At 34.5% G+C, this 21,734-nt stretch overlaps 1 protein-coding gene across 3 annotated transcripts; it reads right to left on the reverse strand.

Moving 5' to 3' along the window:
* Positions 1 to 1,721: 1,721 nt before the first annotated feature.
* On the reverse strand, positions 1,722 to 16,706 carry LOC115959732 (phospholipid--sterol O-acyltransferase). 3 transcript variants are annotated; one of them, XM_031078262.1, is made up of 16 exons: positions 16,322 to 16,704; positions 15,124 to 15,259; positions 14,865 to 15,009; positions 13,846 to 13,910; positions 13,568 to 13,644; positions 12,980 to 13,193; positions 12,721 to 12,895; positions 11,791 to 11,887; positions 11,159 to 11,253; positions 7,713 to 7,764; positions 7,109 to 7,180; positions 4,853 to 5,021; positions 4,212 to 4,316; positions 4,051 to 4,135; positions 3,847 to 3,936; positions 1,722 to 2,291 (listed from the first exon to the last, which is right to left on the reverse strand). In XM_031078262.1, the coding sequence occupies exons 1-15, from the start codon at positions 16,541 to 16,543 to the stop codon at positions 3,855 to 3,857; spliced, it is 1,791 nt and encodes a 596-aa protein (XP_030934122.1). In that variant the 5' UTR covers positions 16,544 to 16,704; the 3' UTR covers positions 1,722 to 2,291; positions 3,847 to 3,854. The 3 variants fall into 3 exon arrangements, with proteins under 3 accessions (XP_030934122.1, XP_030934121.1, XP_030934123.1); XM_031078261.1 differs by having other exon boundaries at positions 13,741 to 13,910; XM_031078263.1 differs by lacking the exons at positions 1,722 to 2,291; positions 3,847 to 3,936; positions 4,051 to 4,135 and having other exon boundaries at positions 4,218 to 4,312; positions 13,741 to 13,910; positions 16,322 to 16,706.
* Between the last annotated feature and the right edge of the window lie 5,028 nt (positions 16,707 to 21,734).

The raw sequence follows: 21,734 nt of genomic DNA on the forward strand, positions 1-21,734 counted from the left end.
ATCACAATCAAACACCAAAAATATAAAATATATATAAAAAAAAAATTGCCAAAACTATTACCGCAAAAGGCAAATCCCTAAACTCTCCATAAGCCAAATCCACCAATCACAACCAACAAAGACATAGGGCAATGCTCCTCTCCACCATGTGACAATGGTCACTCCGCAACAAAGAAGTGTCATTATTGGCCAATTGAGTTGCCGAAGCTTTGAACTTGATGATTTGTTGGAGCCATTACAGCTATTTGATCATAGAAGAAGAAGAAAGAAAAAAAGAAAGGAAAAAAAAAAAAAAGGAAAAAGAATTGTTGGATGTAAAGCCTAGTAAGACCTAGTAACTTTGCCTAAAATAAGAATGAGAATGCAATATGCGAATCCTTAGTTTTGGGATCTAATGTATCTAATACTAATAGCAGAAGTAGAGAGAAAGTTAAAATTCAAAATGTCTCTGTTTAGGACAGGGACCCACCTTAAAAAAAAAAAAAAGGATTGTGTTAATAATACAACTGTAAGGTGTCCGTAAACAACTTTATTTGACTTTTTTTGGTGGTTTTATGTCATTTCCTTTTTCAACTTTATAAACTATGGGCCAGTTTCATAGAGAGAAAAAAAAAAAAATTAAAATACACTATAGGGTTACTTTTATGTTTTTTCTTTTATTTATCTAATTTTTTTATTATTAAGTGGAACCCACATTAGATAAACCTTAACAAGCACTGCACGGTACTTGTTAATATTTCCCTAAAAAAAATCGAAAAATTGTACCATTCAACGGTCACATAAACTGTTCAAAATACACACACAAAAGAATTGAGAGAGAGAGAGAGAGAGAGAGAGAGAGAGACTGTTTGTAAAGCCAAAAAAAATCTGTTCAAGTTCAACCTGTTCGCACCAGTGAGACAGAGAGAGACGCAGCTTAGTTCATCGTCCATCGCTGAAGGAAAAGACCTTCTACTTCTATTTTTTACTTTTAGCTTTTCAAAATGCAGTTGGAATAAAGATACCAAACATGGGCTAAGTGCACTCTTTTGAAAAAAAATGACAAAAATATGATTAGCCTTCTTAATTTGAAAGAAATTTTTACCCAGAACACCACCCTTTTTGGTTATGAGCATCTCCATTAGACTCTTAAAGTCATGTTCCTTTCCATTTTGGAGAGTAAGCATACAAAACTCAGCTCCAACAGTGTCTCCAAATGCAAATATTTTTTTACATGAGGTATAACAGAAAAGTAGCTTTTTCTTTGCATTTTGGGTGAGAAAATGCAGAGACTGCTGGAGATTAACATTTCATTTTTCAGAGGAATTTTACCCTTAAAAGTAAAGTAAGAATTTTGCGCAGCCTGCTCCATCCAGTGGGATATTATTCCATGGCCAAACATTAAAACAAATACCACATAATATTTATATAAAATATTTTCCTTTTGTTTTAAATCTTTTGGCACTTCTTCAAAATTCAGAGAGTTAATTATGTAGGCTTTAATTCATCTTTATTGCTCCAGTGAAAATTTTAGCCCGAAAGGCCAGAAGACTTACTTTGCCAGCTAGCACCCGAGTTCACTCAGAATTAGAAATACATCCAAATTGCAAAAATTCAGATGAATCATGCTTCTTTATCCAGTATTTGATTTCAATATACTAACCATGAAAACCTCAATGAATAAAGAAAAAAAAGAAGAAAACAAGAAGAGAGAGATGGTACATATTCTATTCTGTATGATAGGAATAAAAAAGGAATCAAAGCAGTCTTTATTATGATTGTTGAGTCAAAGTATGCATGTTTATCCTCCTATTCTAATCGATCAACCCTCATAGATATCTTGCTTAGCCTGGCTAGGTACTTCTTAGAATGCCTGCCAACATTGCTCAAGGTTGAGATTGTATACTTCTCTGCATCAGACTCGTACTCGGTAAAAAAAAAAAAAAAAAAAAAAATGCACTCTTCAAAAGCTTATTACATCTAAATTCTAAACTGTGTTAATGAATGTCTTTGAAGAACAAAACTCTGCTTCACTGTTGTGATGGCTTAGAAAGACTTTGCTTACAATACGCTCCTTGGAGAAAATAAGATACTGGAAGCAAGAATAAAGGAGGGTTAGGCTGCAATTCAAAGCAGATCTGACAGAGTTATCCTTGGTTGCAAGATGGACTGAAGGATGAGGCCAAACAGCAAGTGAGAGTTGCAACAGAGATAAAGGCCATCAAACATTGTGAAGATTCTAGATGCTGAACTGGATGAATTGTAATTTACAAGAGACTAGACCTCTCATATGTATGCGCCATTGCCAGCACCTGTGATGACAAAACTAAAATATCATTAAAAAAAAGCAAGAATTATAGAAATAAATTAATATCTAACTATAACTTTCAGTAAAGATTACCAAAAAATAAAGAACTTAAGCACTTGTGAATTCTAATCACCATAATTCTATGAGAGAGAAAATCGGGCAGTACCACATCCTCTCGAAAAAGCAACCATTTAGGAGGCATTTAAATACCGCATTAAAACATCAATTTCATAATGGCATTTCAATTTCTTTCCATATAACTGCATGAGTTCTTTTCTTAAGCTTATCTTGATAATGACACTAGTCAAATCTTTCATTACCCTTTTTTTTTTGGTTTTTGTTTTTGTTTTTTTCAATAAAGTAATTGTAATTTATTAAATTTGGAATAGCATTTACAGGAAGTATGCAGAGATTCGAAAAAAAAAAAAAAAGAAAAAAAAAAAAAGAAAAAAAAAAGAAAAAAAGAAAGAAAGAAAAGGAAGCCATAAGATTAGCAATACAAGTGCAAAGAGTCTAAAAACTCCATTAGAGAAAAGGTTGAGATAGTAGAAGAGTGTGTTGCCCATTCAAAGAGAGTTTTCAAGAAAAGAAACTTGAGATTTGGTATAGACATCTCCTTCCCCTCAAATATCTGCTGATGCAAGTTTGTTAGCATACCCTAGGTTTCTAATTTTTCTAATCACACCCTCTGTAGTATAAAATTTTTCTAATCAATGACTACTATGCACTGCCTGTTACAAAATAATTAACAAAACTCAATCACATGAGAATAATTACATATAATAGGAGATCAAATTAAAGAGAAAGATATTGTGAGCGAGGTGCATTGAGCCACTTGCATCTCACATGACTAATTTCTATTAATGATTTTAAGAGAGGATAGAAGTAGATTAGAACAATTTGATACCAGAACGGGTGTGATTAGAAAAATTTGAAATCTAGAGTGTCAGCAGAATTGGGATAAATGACAGAGGGAATAGATGCATTTTTTTACCACTTTTTATTTCTGGATTTCATTTTTTTTTCCCCACAAACCCATAGTTTTGGTACTAAGGTTATGTTGTTCATTTTTCCCCCCAGTCATATCACTATGTACGACAAGCTTCCAAGAAAATAAGGTATGGATTCCTGATAGCATAGCAACAATGATCATGTGATGAGATATAATGATAAAGCTAGAAAAATTAGTAAAATGCTGGAACAAAATGCTTATTAAATACTAAATAGCATGTATGATTGTTCTGAGTTTGAGGACAATCATCAAATGCTAACTTCTCTTTAAGGGTGTACCTTGTGTTCTCCCCATGAACCTGGGCTGTGCCCCTATTTTATTAAATATAGTTATACTTAAAAAAAAAAGACAATCATCAGGTGTGCTTTTATCTTGAGGAAAGCCAAAGTGGCATCTCGAAGGAAGTTATTGTTCATATCTTCAAAGGGAATCTAGTAAGAACAATTCATTTTATTTCCCAAGTGTATCATTACTCAAATATTCTAAATTTAGCTCAATTGGTAGTTTAATTTATACAAGGATACAGAAGAAAGAGGAAAACTGGCACCTTCTAATCTATAGATAATGCAATGGCAGATCAGCTGAAGAGTTCTTTAATCTACAGCTCTGCCCTAGGTGAACATCCCCAAAAATGTACCTGCATCACCATCAATCAAGTGAATATAAAATATTAAACATAAAACAGCGAAAGAGAAAGAAAAAAATGTAAGTTCCAACAGAAAATGAGTTTTATTATAGAAAAAGAAATAACCTATATTCACAGTACTCAGGCCACGCACACCGAGCTTTCCCATAGTCCCAAAAACAGTCCTCATCCCTAAGAGGTCCACGCTTAGCTGTTACATATCTTATCAGTGAAGATTGTTCAAGGTAACCCCACCCCCCAAAAGAATTTATTAGATAAAAATTCACCTTTTGTTACAAATCTAGATTTTGCATCAGGATGGATATCATGCCACATCTGAAGCCACAACTCCCTCATTAGAACTGGGTGTCTAACTATGTTCCTGTGACTTGCTACATAAAGATAGTTTCAGTTAAACGTGTATCACTACTACATGTAATCAATCCTCTATTTAATACTGTGCTTGGCTTGAATCGTTGTGTAGAGAGAAACCAAGAATAAGGTCAACTTAAATTTCCGATAAAAGACATTAGATTATCCAATTGAATTCAAACACTTGATTGTTTTAAATATATCATTCGAAAAGATAGCACTATTTTGTCTTATTCGTCAATGCAACCAAGTGTTTGAATTCAATTGGAAAATCTAATGTACTGCACCTAAGGTATTGTATCTAAGTTTTATCCATTTTCAATTTTAAAATCACCTTAAATATTTCACCAAATGAGTATACTTCTTCCCAAATGAATGAGACCAGCCATTATATTTGATATACAATCAACCAGTTGTATGTTGCATGTTGCATAACTACACCATGTTCTCTCCAAACAGTAACAAATGCAGTTTAGAAGGACATTATTTAAGACAAAGGGCTATAAAGAAAATTTCAAGACTCCATTCATGAGGAATGCAAAGACATGTAATGCACCTTTGTCAAGCTCCCAAACTGCTGTCCTCTTTCCAGGAATACTTTCAGAATCTTCATAAAAGGTTATGTATTTAACCCTAGGTGACCTTGTCATGTTGGGAACAATGTCTTCTCCATGATGATGTTCTACATTCAATTCCACTTGTACATCGGACCCATCATGCTCAGGCTGCATTTTTAGAAGGAATTATCAAAATTATTGTGGAAAGAGGACATGTTTAATATACACAAGATGTTAGAATTTAGATCCAAGTTGACTAATTCCTACCAAAACGTGCTATAACTGAGGTTTTATTTGTTGCAAATTAAGTAGTTAGGTAATGGGTCAAATTACTATTTCAAGATTGCAAGTTCATGAAGAATCACTCGAGCTATCATCTAAGTCAAGCAAAGACTTTGATCAACCCTCAGTCAAGTGAGTTAACAGGATTCATAATACCAACCTTTCTCAAACATAATTTAACCTAAACTTGAACCTACCCATAAATAGCCCTCATGCATGACTTTCAAGGCGGGAGAGGCAACCATCCTAAGATCATTGAAAGAGCCTTAATTCTCTTGAGCCTAACTGTCAAAAACCTTTCCCTGTGAGCTTACCCTTGAGTTTCTCCCCGTGAGTTTTCACTCCGTAATATCTTTATTAAAAAAATTGAGATTCTTTACCTATTTGATAGAAATCCTATAGAGATTTGATTTGGAGCACCAGAGTTCCGGGTTTGATGTAAACAAGTTCGTTTGTGGAGGAAGTTCTATACAAGGATTCCAGAGTTTTTGGGCCCTTGCGGTGGGAGGTAAATGGATCACTTGCTAAGGTTACAACTTGAGTCTAGTCTACAATGGTTTTGTGAGTATAGACTGATCATAACTATTTCTTCTATAGTGAAATTTCCTAAGGGGTTGGTTACTCTCGGAGTGGTTTTTTATTTTGAAGAGTTATTCAAAAGTTTTTCACTTCATCACCAAAATTCGTGAGTGATTTTTATTATTTTGGATTGTGGTGATCATTACTATGGTTGTGCTATCTGTTAAATTGTTAACTCTAGGCACAAGAAACAATTATTCAGTTAGAATGTTGGGGTTGATTTAAGATTTTTTTTTTCACTAGAAATATAAGCTTAGGTTGATTTAAGATTTTTTTTTTTCACTAGAAATATAAGCTTATCATATGTAAGACAAATTATTGCTATACAAGCAATATAAATATCACACGAAGATAAGAGAAGTTTCAAGGCCAGCTCATGGCAACAAGGAATATCAAAGCCAGAGGAGAACTGGTTAAACCTACTGAAACTCAGAATGAATTAGGCATAAACTTCAGGGGCTCCCAATTTTTCAAAGATAAGTTCATTTGAAGAGAATAAAATCACATTACTATATTCATGAAACAGAAGCAACAGATACAAACAATGTCCATGCAATAAATATTAATGTAATCACTAAATTCCAGCGGCAATTGAGATATATGATTAAATGGGGGGGGGGGGGGGTGGGGGGGGTAAAAGTTGTAAGACCTAAAGAAGCGAAGCATTAAGACACCCCCCCCCCCCTCCCCTTTTTCTTCTCTTCTCCATTAGAAGCAAAATGGTAGACAAAATGGGTTTGATTCTAGGTCTGTTTTGAGTCAAAAAATGTTCGTTTGGTTTATGCATGATGCGCAAACCTTTAGCTGCAGCTGCGGTAATATGCTAACACCTAGTGTCAAGATGACTTCATCTCCCAGTTTTGGCAATATAAAAAAGATATGCACTCCCTCCATGCTGATTGCATTGCAAGACTATGCAAGCAGTCCAAAGAATATTAAAAGATCTACAGAATGTAAAACGTAACAAATAGCATCTTAAAATGCAGGCTATTACTGGGAAAAATCATTATTCTTATATACGGTAGCTGATTAAGAACTGATCAGAAGCTAAACCAATTATCATGAGCTAACATCATGGAAAACATACCTTGGTTCACAAACCAAGATTATGTCCGAACCTGATATTGGGAAAAGTATAAAATACTTAATCACTCTTGATACCACAAAGACAGGAATTTGATAGAAGTTTAAAGGAATTATCGAAGGCACAGAATTTGACATCTAATAACATGCATCAAACTATCTATTTTGTCATGGTTAAGTCTCGCTAAATGATCTAATCCATAATAGAGTTTTGCTATCGCATTCTTATAATGCATGCATATAGAATGCATACATACAATGCAATTTCATAAACTTAATCGTGCTTGTACACACACACTGACTAGGAATACCTGAGGAGTCCTTGTTATGTTCACTTTTGATCCAAGCCAATTCTTGCAAAAAGAGAGGGAATTGTATGGTACCTGTAAACAGATATGTCAATTTCAATGGAAGCTATAGTATTATTGTATCCAACTTCAAAAATTAAATTACATATGGTCATACTGAAGCTGGTCGATCTAAATACTTTCTGTTATTATTATTATTATTATTATTTTTTTTTGTGGGGGGGGGGGGGGGCAGGGTGCTAGGTAAAATTTTTGAAGGGATCCGACCCCGAATGTACTCCAAAAGGAGTAGATCTGCCAATTAGCCCAAAGGACATTGGCAATAATTTCTATCTTTAAAATTGCTGAATAATGGTTAAGTGATTCAATTCACAATTTCCTATCAACTTAAAGTTTAAGGAAAATTTGTAGTCCACTTTAACCATTTCAAATTAAAAATTCCAAGTGTTGGGCTACACTAATTGAATCTTGGTCTGCACATAAGGGGGAGTGTCAAAATAATGGTTGAGTGATGGATTAAATTCATTGTTTCCTATCAGCTAAAGCTTTTGAGACAATTAGTAGTTTATCAAAAATCACTTTTACAAATAAGATTTCTTGAGCTTACTGTATCATCCCCACTTGCGGCTCCTGGATTCCCTTCAACCAGATCCCCTGACCTACATGAATGTTACAAACACATATATTACATTTTACAAAGAGGCTGAAACACTCATCTATTACATATTCCTATCACTTCACTTAATCCATTAGGAAAAAAATGGCAAAAGTTGTTTCAATACTATATATACAGTGTGTTTTATTACTTATATGTAGTGTGCTTTATTGAAGGTGCTAAAAAGGGGAAATAATGAGCATAAGGCTAGCGAAAATGAAGCCAATAGGTAAAATTGATAGTTTAGTCAGCAACATAGCAAGCACAGAGATGAAGCAGGGAAAAGTTAATATAAATTAATGCATGAGTTAAACACCACAAGGGACAACAAGTGGTCCACAAGAGCTCTGCATGAAAAATGGAGCAACAAACAATAAAGGACCCAAAAAAGACCATGTGAACACAAGATAAGGTCTGACAAAGTCATATTTATAACACAATAAACAACCTACCAGTAGAGTATAACATGAGAATATTGATCTACAACATCTGGACAAAGACCTATAAATTATCTATAAGGATATGAACTTATACAGGTTGCTAACAAATGAACCAGAAAGATCAATTTGGTTATATACATCTCTTTAGGAAGTGAGCACAAGATATTTTGAAGGTCTGTAGACACTTAAGACTTTACAAAGAGAAAATGAGATTTGTTAGTCTAATATTGGCTTGTAAATGCCCCTCAAACACCCAGAACTTGAGAAGAATCGTCCTAATTTCAAGTCACCAACACACAAAGAAAAATGGTACAACCACAAGTCAACAAGTGAGATAAACAAAAATCGAATTCATCATAATCAAACAGTTAAAACCAACCAGCCCAGAAAAAAATTTCAGGAGTCATGAAATGCATAGTTGAGGCCACAATGATGTAAACAAGAAAGAGTTGAAAAAATAAGATTAAATACCAAAAATTTCAAGAATTATGGTTTAGTTTTGATGTGGGGCCTTCTTAGCAGCTCTCATAGGCTATTTTAGTTATTTTTGAGTCTTAGTATTAAGTTTCTTTAGGTTAGAATGTTGTTCATTCAGTTTTAATGAAGTTTAATTAAAATATAGATAGTTTGGTTATTTCATTTTTTTTTTTTTTTTGAATATGAGGTAGTGGGCTATTCTAGAAGAGAAGGTATCTTGTGCATCTTGTCCTTTTTAAATGGTTTAAAGTTCTTAATTACTTTTTCATTATTATTAGGAGTCCTACCCTTTCTAAGAAAAGGTTATTTAGGAGTCCTTCCTTCTAGGAGTAGCAATGGCAGTTGCCTATAAAAGAATCTTTATGTATTCAAACGATAGAAATAGAGATATTGAATTTAATAAAATTCCAACAACTTGGGATATGATTGCCTTCTCCTTCTTGAGTGTAATTGGTTAGGAAATCAAGGTGTGATTGTGTGGGATTATCTTTCATTGTTACTCATTCTATTCAGTGTTTTGACACCAAATAGCCATCAAAATCATTCATGATCCATACATTTTAGAACAGAGTTTGGCTACAAACTTGGCTACAACCAATAATAGGAAGATGACATGTGTGCACTTACTAAACCATACTTAAGTGATTGTATACAATCATTTTAAGTGAGTCGTATGCATTGCATATAAGAGGGACACATGCCAAACTCCTAAGCTTGTAGCCAAACTCTGTCCTACTTTTTATTTCCTAATCCTATCTAAACCCTTAAACATCAAATCCTATTCAAGAACCCTAATTTAGCATAAATTCCTAAAGATCCTACATCAAAATTGGTATTAGAGCTCATTAAGGCTTCTATCCTGTGGCACACGAATAGCATGACAAAAAGAAAAATACATGATGAAGAGCATGACATTAACCAAGAATCAATTACATTGAACTATCTGAGGAAAATCATTTTCTTCATGTTACTCACAAGAAAAGGCAACATATTGGCAAGTGGTGGTTAATCTTAGAGGGGACCAAGGTATCAAGGATAATGGTAGAGAGGAGATTGCTAATTGTATCTCTACTCTATAATGAAGCATATTTTTCTGATAATTAGAAATGTCTACTCTTCATTTTTCTGATAATTAGAAATTTGTACTCTGCATGAGAAGGTTAAATTATCCAATCTTTTATAATAAAAGCAAGCTTTTTCCATATTTTTTCACGAGTTGCAAGATTGGAAATTTGTATCCTGTCAAGAATGAGTATTTTTTTTTTTTTTGGAGGAAGGGAACTAATGTATAAGTACAGTACAAGAGCCTTACTTTAAAAGAGTAACAAAAGGAGGTTTTGAGATCAAGCCCCCTGCAAGCTTTGTGTATGGCGGTCGGCTTGGCAACATAAGCGCATGTTTACTATCATCAATTTTATACACTTGAGCAACCCAGGAGCCACCAATCAAGCTTGCCATACTTGATAGGACAATGAAGTAGGACAATGATTCAAGAACTAGGGGCCTTTCAGTGGCTAAGAAATGACCACATAAGGCCACAAGGAGAGCATCAAATCCTATAAAAGCAAATCAATTAAAGATCTTTGCTTTTAACCCAAAAAAAGAAAATTGTGCAGTATTATTCAAGTCGGATCTTTCAGCTACTTAATCGAACTGTAAGGTATGAGAATTGAATCTCTTTGCCCAACTGAATAAATTATCCACTGTGGGTGGTTTGCATTATATTAAGTTCACTCCCCCTGACACCTCCCCCCCCCCCCCACACAAAAAAAAAAAGAAAAAAACATTAGAGAGAGATTATATACTGGCTGCTTGCTTCCAAATTTAAAAAAAAATTCCCGGAGATAGAAGAACCAACCCTACAAATTGTTCATGCTTGATAATTTGATTCCTTTTCTCTTTTACAAACTGAATAAGTATAATTTTTTCTGAAGTTGTCAGATGCACTACGAGTAATAGACCTGTTACAGGACCAGCACCCCATGTCCACTAGGATTAGAGCATCAGAGACATACAATATTTTCTGAACTAAAAGAACCTAACATTCGCCTTACAACAAATTTTGCAAGATTTTAATTTTTGCAAACTTATATTGAGTACAGATCAATAATTGTGCAGTCAATGCTTAACTGAGCTTTCAAAGAGTAGATAGGCACTTTTTTTTCTGGGCTTAGGTGGTCAATGGGCAATTATCACAGATTATCACCATTAAACAAGTGCAGTGTAATTACTGTCAATATTTTGTCTCATTGGCCTGTAAAAATCTAGTAACTAAACATGATTACTTAATCGACTAAGAAACACACTCCAGCATGTGCACACACACACACAGAGTTCCAAACATTCAAATAAGCTTATTCCCTTTGAAGTCTAATTAAATATGATAAAAGAATTTTGGTAAATATTATCCAGGAAATTTAACTACTTGACACAAATTGTATTAGTCACTATGATTATGGATCTAGTATGAACGACACTTACCTTGAGAATAGAGATCCTTCAACCTCAAAGATGACATCTGTAATGATCCAATTATCAGGGTAAGGCTTGCCACTCGGAGCAAAATAATAACCAACCTGTTTTGTCATTGCCAAGATACTAAAACTATCATTCACCACAACATGGTTACAAGCTAAATGTAGAACATGCAGCAACAAATCCCTAGTCATAAGAAAGAAATTTCTTAGGATGCATATAACCTATTAGATATTCAGAAAACCAATAAAACTAGTTTAAAAATGTGGAGATAAATTAATTAATGAATTCAGTTAAGTTAATAGAGAAATTTTGATGCAATCCAAAATCCATTAATGTCTCAAAGGCAAACAATTGTTCATCCATGTGATTTCAGTAATATACACACATGTTTACAAGTGCTCCAACTTAGATCAGATTTATCAGGAAACTAGAAAAAAAATTATTATTCTTAAGCCCAATTAAACATTCACTATTGACCTTAGAACAGAAATGGACAAGAAGCAAATCTACATAGTGTTTAAAGTAGCACTCTCTAAAATTGCAGGTGTTTTTTCTTTCTTCTATAACAGATTAATGAATATGTCCTTTTCTGATAGGAAAAGTGGAAGTATGTATGATGAAGAACAAGATTTTACCTCAGTCTTCGAATCTAATCCATAGATACAAAATACATTTTTTATAGGTGGTCTGTCCCAAGGTGTAAGTGGATTTAAAATAGGATCACTATGATACCTGAAATACACAGCATTATAACATAGTTAGATACAGAAATAAACAAAACAAAAGAGCAAGAAAAAAAACTAGCTGTAGAAATTTTAAATTAATAAAGAATTTACGACAGATGAAACAGCAAACACTCAGAACTAATTACAGTTTCAGATAGTGAAAGGACATTAGCAAAATGTTTGTTTTTGCTACATAAAGAACCACCTGGTAGACTACCTACTCTTTTTTGTTATGTAAACAATCTGCAAGTATGCATACTCCATCTTAATGTTAAACTCTTTATCTCAAATGAATAACACCTCATCATTTATAACTAGCTTATTTTTTTTGGTGAAAGCTTTTCACCAAATCGACCGATTTGCAGCTCCATACAATTCAAAGAGCAAATATGATCAAACACTTGGTAATGAGTTACTATTATCATAAAACAAATCTACACAGCAGAAACTCCATCTAAAATCAAAGGCATGTATCATGCTGCAGCTGCCTCTCATGCATATTGTTTTAAAAGGAAAAATTAAGTACTAAACTCTTCAATCCAAGGTGGCTTAATTATGTAAATCCATCCCTTAGTTTCAAGAACACCGCACAAGATAAAAATATTAGCATAGACAAAGACATCTGATAAAACAAGCTCAAAGTGTAATAATAGTTTTTGAAGCCTAAAGAAGATGAAATCTATATAGGTTGACATGAAGATGCTTCAAGGGTAATGGATTAAGTTTCACTCCCAGCAGGGCAGAACAACTGGAGTAGTTGTAATAATTTGGCATTATATGCAAAAAGCCCACATATAGAGCGCAGTAAGCTTTGTTGGTGATTAGCAAGACAATACCCACTTCTCTAATTGGTACAAGAGCCTCTTGCTATCCGGATCATAATCCTCAATTGCTTTGAAAAAGGTCCCGTCTGATATTTCACGAGCAGAGAATGATAACTGAGTTGGCAGTCCACATTCCATGCTAGATAAGTTGGCCTCAGCCACTTCTGCAACTGATGGATAGGCATCGAATCCTGCTCATACAAGACATAGGAAACATGTTGAGAATGATAAAAATACTGTCTCAGTGAGACCTGCATTAGTTTCAAAAGTCTTACGACGAATGGATGGGATTTCAATATTGATTATATTTGTTGGGAACCCAGAGAAGTTTGACCGGAATTCCTGCTCTTCACAGTGATACATGTGATGACCATGCCTGCTCCCACCAGAGAAGTGCTTCCAATATGCATTATCTGCCCTACAATTCTTTGAAAATGGCAACATCCATATTGAAGAAGCAAATGAATTGAACATCAATCTAGCTGTCCCCTGAGACCTTCCAAAAACATATGATAAGTGTGCATTAGAACAGGCGTCATCGTCTAATATGGTAACCATGTCAATAAAAATTGTTGGAAGATGTCACTTTCTCGGTCTCAATGTCACCAAGAAGAGAAGTTGGGAAAATTGAGTTACATAGACTACATTCCTTGTTAATTTAACATTTAATAAGGCATTAGAGGAATTTATATTTCCAAAGTATAATGTAATCGACAGTTACTAAAGTAATAAAATAAAATTAACCTAATAATATTAGTTTACAGGGAAGAAAAGATAATGACATACTGCACAAGTTAGAGAACTGACATAAAAAGCACTGGTAAGAAAAGAATATTTTGAGAATGTTTCAAAAAAGAGATAACCTCAGAAATAGGAAGACCATATGAAAGTCCAGAAAGTGATGCTTTTACAGTCTCAATTGAACCAAGAAGAGGAGCCCCTGTAATCAACGATACAAAATAAGCCCAAAATAAGTATCATGTCCATTCCAAGTGACTAGAGTTTAAAGTAAATAAATGTTCGTTCAAAACAATACCAACAGCAAAATACGCATGAATGTGTTCATCCAGCCACTGGAAATAATGTTTTGGTGCAATTTCTAGCTTTAACCACTCCAAAAAATAACGAAAGACGTTATTACCCAAAGAATGGGCAAAGACAAGTGAGGGACCTCCACGAAGTTTCAGGGCAGTTTCAAATGTCAATCTGCAAAGAGAACAAAAAAAATTTCTTATAACCCCAAAATCAACCAGTAAATGAACTTCACCCTAACACAAACTGTTCAGAAGAGAAATTTCAGCACAACTTGACACTTCAGAATTATTAGAAATCTTTTGTCTTTATTCTCAACAATATATCCCAAAACACTTAACTAAGCACTTTGATTTATCCATGTACATATTGCAATGTCTGTCTACGCATGTAAAAAAATATTACTACCTTTTAACAACCTCGCTCATTTGTTAAATGTCAACATTGTATTTTCCCCACCATCAAAACATCAAGACATCACAATCTTAGAAACTGCTATGAGATTCAGATCAAAAAGAACACTTACAAAATTGAGATTCCAAGTAATGGACAAGCAATTATAAATGTCAATTTAATATTGACAATGCAGTTAAACAACTGCATAGCAAAGCTTATTGAAGGCATAAATAACTTATGTGGGAAAAAATAAATTATAAATCAAAATTTTGGCAAGACCTATTAGATTTTGCTAGAGAAGACACATAAAACATTACTACTCCAACTTTCTATATCATGCAAAGACAAGAGCTTAAACTACAAAGCAGAACACGTATGGCATTTTGCTTACGAAGTTAATTGAGACATGAACAATGAATTACAGAAACCACCTAAACATCAGTCAATTATATAAAGTCTGGTTAGCCTAAGGAAACTATGGAAATTGGTCAAATCATGGGACAAAAATAATGACTAGGCCCTTTGTTATTCAAATGATATGCCCGAGATGTTACAACAAATAAGGGTAATTAGATGAAAGCAACTACAAATTGAACAGCTCTTTTTATCATCTTTTTTTTTTGGGGGGGGGGGGGGTGTTGGGATTTATTTGTACAGGGAATCCATCCAAAGATGTGCATCATAGCTAGTAATAATAGTAGGCACTAGAGATAATTTAGGTTATATACAAACTTTAGCTTGTGAAAGTAAAGATCTCGCTCCTCAAGCTTTGATGGTGACAATCTCCAATCATATGGAACAGCAATGATTGCATTGGCCTCTATACCAAACTCGATACACCACTTAATCCACTCTTTCCACACTGAAGAGAGAGGACCTGCAGACCACAAAGCAACAAACTTCAGTTATGCATGTCATACCACCAGAAGCGAAGCAAACTATGATTAAAATATCCCATATAGAGGACCATGTAAAAGAAGTAAACACATACCTGTTATATAACCTGGATCAAGTTCAGTGATTGCAGAAAGGCCACTATCTGGCCGAGACCTGCATTCTGGATGATCTGTTTGATTGTAAGGATCCAATATCATGCACTTAAGCCAACAATTCACAGCAGAAAGAAGCTGCAGGCAAAATGAACACGATGCTCTCAGATTATAAATATTATTAGTCTATTTGAAGTCATTATCAGACCCTTTACTGTCACATATTTATATTCAACACAATTTTGTTAATCTAAAGTGTTTGCATTTTTGCTAATTTGATAAATAATGATATTACTAGCAATGGCCATAGTATTTGGTATAAGTGTTTGATATACCAAATGTCTAAAAAGCTTAAGCTCTGATTGATTTGGAGGATGGAAAATTTTGGATGGATAAAAAATAATTGTAATTTCCATCATGCGTGTTTGGGAAAGAGGATAGAAAAGTGAAAGAATTGATAGTAAATTATTACTATACCATTATTATTATAAGTGGAACGATGGAAAATTGAAGTGGATTTTTTGTAATTTCCTTCTCAAGGCCATTTCCCTCACCATTTTCTTCCCAATTTGGAAAGAGCTAAAAATAGTGGGCCCAGGAGGAAAACTACATCCACCCCATTTCATTTTCTTTTTCTTTTTCCTTCCCCCATTTTTCATCCTCTCATTTTTCACCTCAACCAAACATTAAAAAAAGGGGTTAGAAAATGGTAAAACTTAATCATTTAACTATTATTCGAAAGCAGGTTCGACCTAAGACCTCATGCATTGATACCATGATAGATTGCTGATTATCCCAAAAGTTTAAGCAATTAAAAAATTGTGAATTTAATCATTTAGCCATTACTCTAAAGCGGGTTTGAACTAAGACCAACTATATTAATACCACGATAAATTACTGATTATCTCATAAGCTTAAGCTCTTAATAAATGATGAATTTAATAATTTAGTCCAGGTTTGAACTAAGAGACCGGCATTGATACCATGAAATATTACTAATTCTAATTATCCCGAAAGCTTAAACTATTAGAAAATTGAGACCCTTATCCAAATTATAATCATAATGTCAAATTGTAAATAGTGAGGTGGAAATAAGCATTATCAAAAATAAAAGTAGACGATTTTCCTTTTTAACTCAAAAGCTTTATGAACATAAAAAGTGATTGTTACATAAAAGTAGGAGAGGGAAATGGAGTGTACTTTGGTGGTGTCGAGCCAGACCAAGTCGAGTGGGTTGAAGTCGAGAGGAGAGTAAGGGCAGTCGAGGATGGACCAAGCGCGGAGCTGTGTGGAAGCGAAGCCTGGGATTATGATACCGGAGAGTTTCGAGTAGTCGCCGGTGAAGTCTCCGCCGTTGACGGCTGAGCCGTGCTGGTTCACGGTGATGAGAGTGAGGAGGAGGACGATAATCAAGACTCTCATTTTGGGTTTGCAATTGTTTTGTTTGAGAGAGAGAGAGAGAGAGATTGGTTTGTTATGAGTGACATGACTTTATGAGTGGTTATGACTGTCTGTTGGACTGCGAGGGAGGAGGAAATTTCGGTGCTTTCCAGTTTCCATATGACAGGTCATGGGCTGCGCAATTTAAAGGGTCTTGTAAGCAGCTCCTCTTGGATAATTGTTAATAAATTATATTAAGGAAATTTGTAACTTCATTTTTATAGAAAATATAAAAAGCTCTTATAAAAATGAATTGTTTTATCATTTTTTTATAAAATGTTTCTAAAAATAGTTCTTAAATCAATACTCTCAGGCATTTGTTAATTTTTTCCAGTTATAAATAATAAAAATAAACTAGAAAAGTTTTATTAATCATCACATGTTAGGTCTGTTTGGGATTCACTTATTTTGTTAAAATTGAAAACTTTTACTGAAATTATTATAAATAAAGGTAAAAGTTAGCTGAAATAGTACAGTGAAACCCATGAATAGTATCAAAAAATGTAGTGGAGCTCATGAATAGTAGTAAAAATAAACTGAATAGTAAAATGTTTTGAAAAGATAGTCTTGAACATGTTTTGAGAAACTTCTTTGTTCAGTCTAATTGTGTGAAATTGAAATTTATTTTGGGACAAAGGTTGGTTTCAAATTAGTTTAGAGCTATCTTTTCAACCCGCGTGAGGATTTTTAAGATTTTTTATTTATTTAAGGAAATAAATACACACAAGAGATTATCTATTTAATTGTCACATCATGGGTTAGAATTAAACTTTTTCCTCCACTTTGTTTGTTATAATGGCCTTTGCCAAATTAAGCATTTTATATGACATGAAAATTTGTGTACTTTCAAAAGCTTATATGACAACATTAGAAAAGGTTAACAAAAATTCAAAATTGTTCATTTTATATTATAACCAATAGAATATGATTTCTCTTTTTTTATTAAAAAAATATAGATTTTGATCATTATGATATTTATTAATAGATGTTTATTATAATTGTATTTGTTTATAAATTTGTTTATTTAAAGAGTATATATTTTAGTAAGATTGAATTTTTCATTGCTCGATGTTCAACTCCTTTCAACTTCCCATTGTTGATAGTCTAGAATTCAATGCAGCACAATTCCAAGAACAATAATTAAATCAAAATGGTCAAGCAAAAAATTACCCTAAACTATGGGGTACTTGCACTTTGTACCATAAACTATGAAAACTTGTAATTTGTTAAGTGTACACGTAACGCGTGTGAACAAAGTATCAGATTGAATAATGATGAGAAAAATGATTAGTTAATATAACATAGTTGAACTCATATCTATTGGGTTTAGGACTTTTGGTTAAGTGTGCCTTTATATGTTATATTAAGTACTTAATTGGAGTCTCTCCAAGATGTTTATCTCTCACAACAAGTGGTATCAAAGCTCATAGTGGTCTATGGCAAATGTGGCAAGGTTATCGAGGTTTCTTTTGCAATTGGAACAAGAACTGGGAATGTGTACTTGGGAGCCATTTTGCAAATGGAGTAGGTATAGACCCTTTTGCGCCAAGCAAATTCATAAATCCACATAAACGATCCTAAAAAAAGACCTAACAAAGGATATACTCAATGGTGCTATGTGAGGTTCCCATGGATAAAAGACACAGGGGTTGACATGTGGAGTCCCATGAATGATGCACCAGTGAAGGAAAAAACCCATTAGGCAAGGGAGAGTGAGTAGAACTTGTTCATGACCTATAGAGAAGTCTTGAAACCCACAGAGAGGTAGAGACTCACACGTGAGGGGGATATTGTTGGGTGTACGTGTGTAAGTGAAATCTCACATTGAATAATGATGAGAAAGATGAGTAGTTAATATAATATAGTTGGACTCATACCCATTGGCTTTAGACCTTTTAGGTTAAGTGTGTCTTTAGATGTTATATTAACTATTTAATAGGAGTCTCCCAAAGATGTTTTTCTCCCCCAACATATCACCACCCTAATTGTAAAATCTTTGTTAATTCCACCACATAGCCTAATTGACAATTAAAATTAATGATCATGCTCCACCCTTTTTGAATTGACAACTAGACATCGTCATCAAAGTATAAAGGGACATTAAGTGATTGATAGGCCAAGAATGTATTGACCCATTTGGTAACTTAATCAATTAATTAGTCAAGTTAATTAATTAGATTCAATTTCATGCAATAAGCGTGGTAGCACAAACAAATCACCAAAAATACTAAATGTAGCAGAAAATAAATTTGAAACAGGTGATTTGTTTACGAATGGGGAAAACTACCGAAGTAAAACCCCACTGGGTGAATTTAAGATCACAATTCCCAAGAATTCACTATTATAAAAAAAAAGTGGTTACAAGTAAAGGAATCCCAGTACTTTATACCAAACTATAGTTGAACCCTTACCCCAATACAAAATTGGACTTGTAATGTAGTGACAATCTCTCCTTTCAATGCACGGCTCCAAGTACGTGACTAACCAATCGATGTACGGATCCCAGTACATGACTAACACACTAACTTGAGAAAGATGTTGGTTGCAAAGTTCTTCATTTTATCCAGACGATAAAGATCAAGAAGCTCCTTGGTGCATAGACGTAGCAACTTCTTCAAGAGAAAGATGAACTAGGACAAATTGTCTTCGATCACAATTTAAGTGAATAATCACTTTGCATCACCTTAGAAGGCCCTTAAAATAATTTTATATATATCTAGGGTTATGAGAAAAGAAACCCTACACAAATGGCTTGGATATGCGTGAAAAACAGATCTGAAAATCTGAAATTTCGTAATTCTCAATAGATATAGCTTCTGTTGAGAGCTGTTGAGAATTAAACATTAAATCTCGATAGATACATCTGTCGAGTTATCTATCGAGCTTTAATGAATAACACTTTTTCACTTGTTTCTTGGACAGACTTGCATGACTTCAATACTAGACTTGAACTCTTGTTTCTTAAAGTATTAACGCATCCTAGATCTACCCAATTACAAATAAAGTGCGTTTTATCAAAGGATTAGCCAATTCTATATGACATATGTTCTAACAAGTTCTACATATGTCCTAACAATCTCCCCCTTTGGCAATTCGTGACAAAACCACAACAAACAAATGAAGTATGAGAGAAGTCATAAATCACTCAACTCATAATCACTTGTTGAATACAATAAAATCTAATCCTAACACAAACTCTTGAAAAACTTTACAAGAAGAGAGTTCATGGCATGATAGACTTTGACAACCTATCTTTTTGAAACACTTTAAACAAAACTCATCAAGGCATCTTAGTGTGAAACAAAAATAAAAAATTGCATACATAATAAGAAACATGTGTATAAAGAGAGAAAAAGAAACAACACATGGAGAGATTGGTGAAATGATAACAACATCATCACATATATAAGATAAATGAGTACAATGTTTGCTATCACTAAATGGTCACAAGACCGGTATACAAAAAGATAATGTATCTAAAAAGAAAGAAAAGAAAAGATACATAAATCCTCACTACATCCCTTAAAACTTATAAACACTCCCCCTAACAAAAAAATCCTATGCTAACTCTCCCTCTAAGTACATGACTACTCTCAATCCAAAACTACTCCCCCTTTTTGTTACGAATGACAAATGGCAAGTCACTAAGAAGCAGTCATCTCCTCATCACCTGAAGAGCTAGCATCCTCATCCTCATCATTATCATCACCGAAGCCATCATCATTGTCCCCATCCTCCGAAGCCTGTGGGGATGGAGAGGGAGATGGGGACGTGGTGAAGCCACCCATGTGAGCCTGTCGTCGTGCGATACGACTAATACGGGTGTTCACCTGATACAACTCAATAAAGAGTGTATCAAGGCGAGCATCCATGCGCTCAAGCTATACCATGACAGCCTCTAACATCACACCACCCGCAGAAGAAGAAGGAGCGGAGGTGGATGGAACGAAATGGGCTGGAAGAGTCGCCATCTCAGTCCATGGCCGCTTCGATCGAAGTTGGGCCTCACTCCGTCGAACAGGCACAGCGCTGATGGCACCCATGATGGTGAAATAAGCAAACTCGAGATAGGAGACAAAGGCATGGCAAATGATCCTCATGATAGTAGAAGGAAAGATAAGCTTATCACGGGTCACCGTATCCTTATAGACATCTATAAGGGAGAGAATGAAATGAGAGGGAAAGTCTATAAAAAGGTCCTCAATGAAGGAAAGCAAAAATCGAGCACGAGGCTCGGCAATAGAGTTATAGTGAGGCAAAGGATGAAGAACAAATATCATCACCATATTCAAGAACCTCAGACTTTTTGCAAAGCCCAAGCATGAGGTGTTTTAACGGTCACCCCATGAAGAAGGTGTCTCACAAAAGAGAGACAGAAGCTTGTCTTTGGACATAGTCCTCAAACGTGGACATCCAAGGTAATCAGGACGCGATACCCTCGGAACATGTAGCATATCGGAGATAAGCTCCAGAGTAACTACTATATGTGTACCTCATATAGAAGTAGTAAACGAGGAACAGATGAATCGAAACCATGCATATTAGAGTAGAACTCTTGTATGATCACGGTGGGATAACTCACGGGTATCTCACATAGAGATTCCCATCCTCACCTGTGAATGACAGTTGGTAGATTAGTATCGGAAAAATCTGATAAAATCATGCGGCGTTTCGAATAAACACCACGTTTGGAGAAGTTCTCTGAGAAGTCCTGATGGGACTTCTCATCACGGAACTTGACATGAAGAGGATTAGAATCAAAAGAAGATGCCCCGGAACGAAGAGGGTTCTGGGACGGAGTAGATTTGCGCTTGGGTGCCATGCCAGACTATTTGAGAGAGAGGGATCCAAACAGAAAAGCACCATCAACAGAGAGTACCAAAAAAATGAGAAAGAAAAGGTATGTATGTATGAACCTTGCATGAGTATGTGACGTGTAAAGAAAAATTCATCATGGGCTCAACCCAATCCAATCCTACCAGCACACAAGTTTCCAACATAGAAACAGACATCTAAATGCATGAAACATTGTGAAAATGAAAATGTAATGCAATGCATGAGCATATAACAACATATAAGAAAAACCCAACCCAAAAATTTCATAAAATACTCAAAGATTTTCAAAAACCCCAAAAAGTTTAAGAAAACCCAAAACCTAGGTCTAAATGCATGA

The sequence above is a fragment of the Quercus lobata genome, chromosome 9 (assembly GCF_001633185.2).
Source record: "Quercus lobata isolate SW786 chromosome 9, ValleyOak3.0 Primary Assembly, whole genome shotgun sequence".
Classification (NCBI taxonomy): domain Eukaryota; kingdom Viridiplantae; phylum Streptophyta; class Magnoliopsida; order Fagales; family Fagaceae; genus Quercus; species Quercus lobata.

Bases quoted from the DNA above. Each gene is read 5' to 3' on its own strand.
- LOC115959732 (XM_031078261.1), bottom strand. From the start codon at position 16,543: ATGAGAGTCTTGATTATCGTCCTCCTCCTCACTCTCATCACCGTGAAC. The intron at 12,896-12,979 runs GTAAGACTTTTG...TTGTATGAGCAG, and splicing joins TGAAATCCCATCCATTCGTC to GATTCGATGCCTATCCATCA. The intron at 4,317-4,852 runs GTGCATTACATG...ATCTTTATGTAG, and splicing joins AGTTTGGGAGCTTGACAAAG to CAAGTCACAGGAACATAGTT.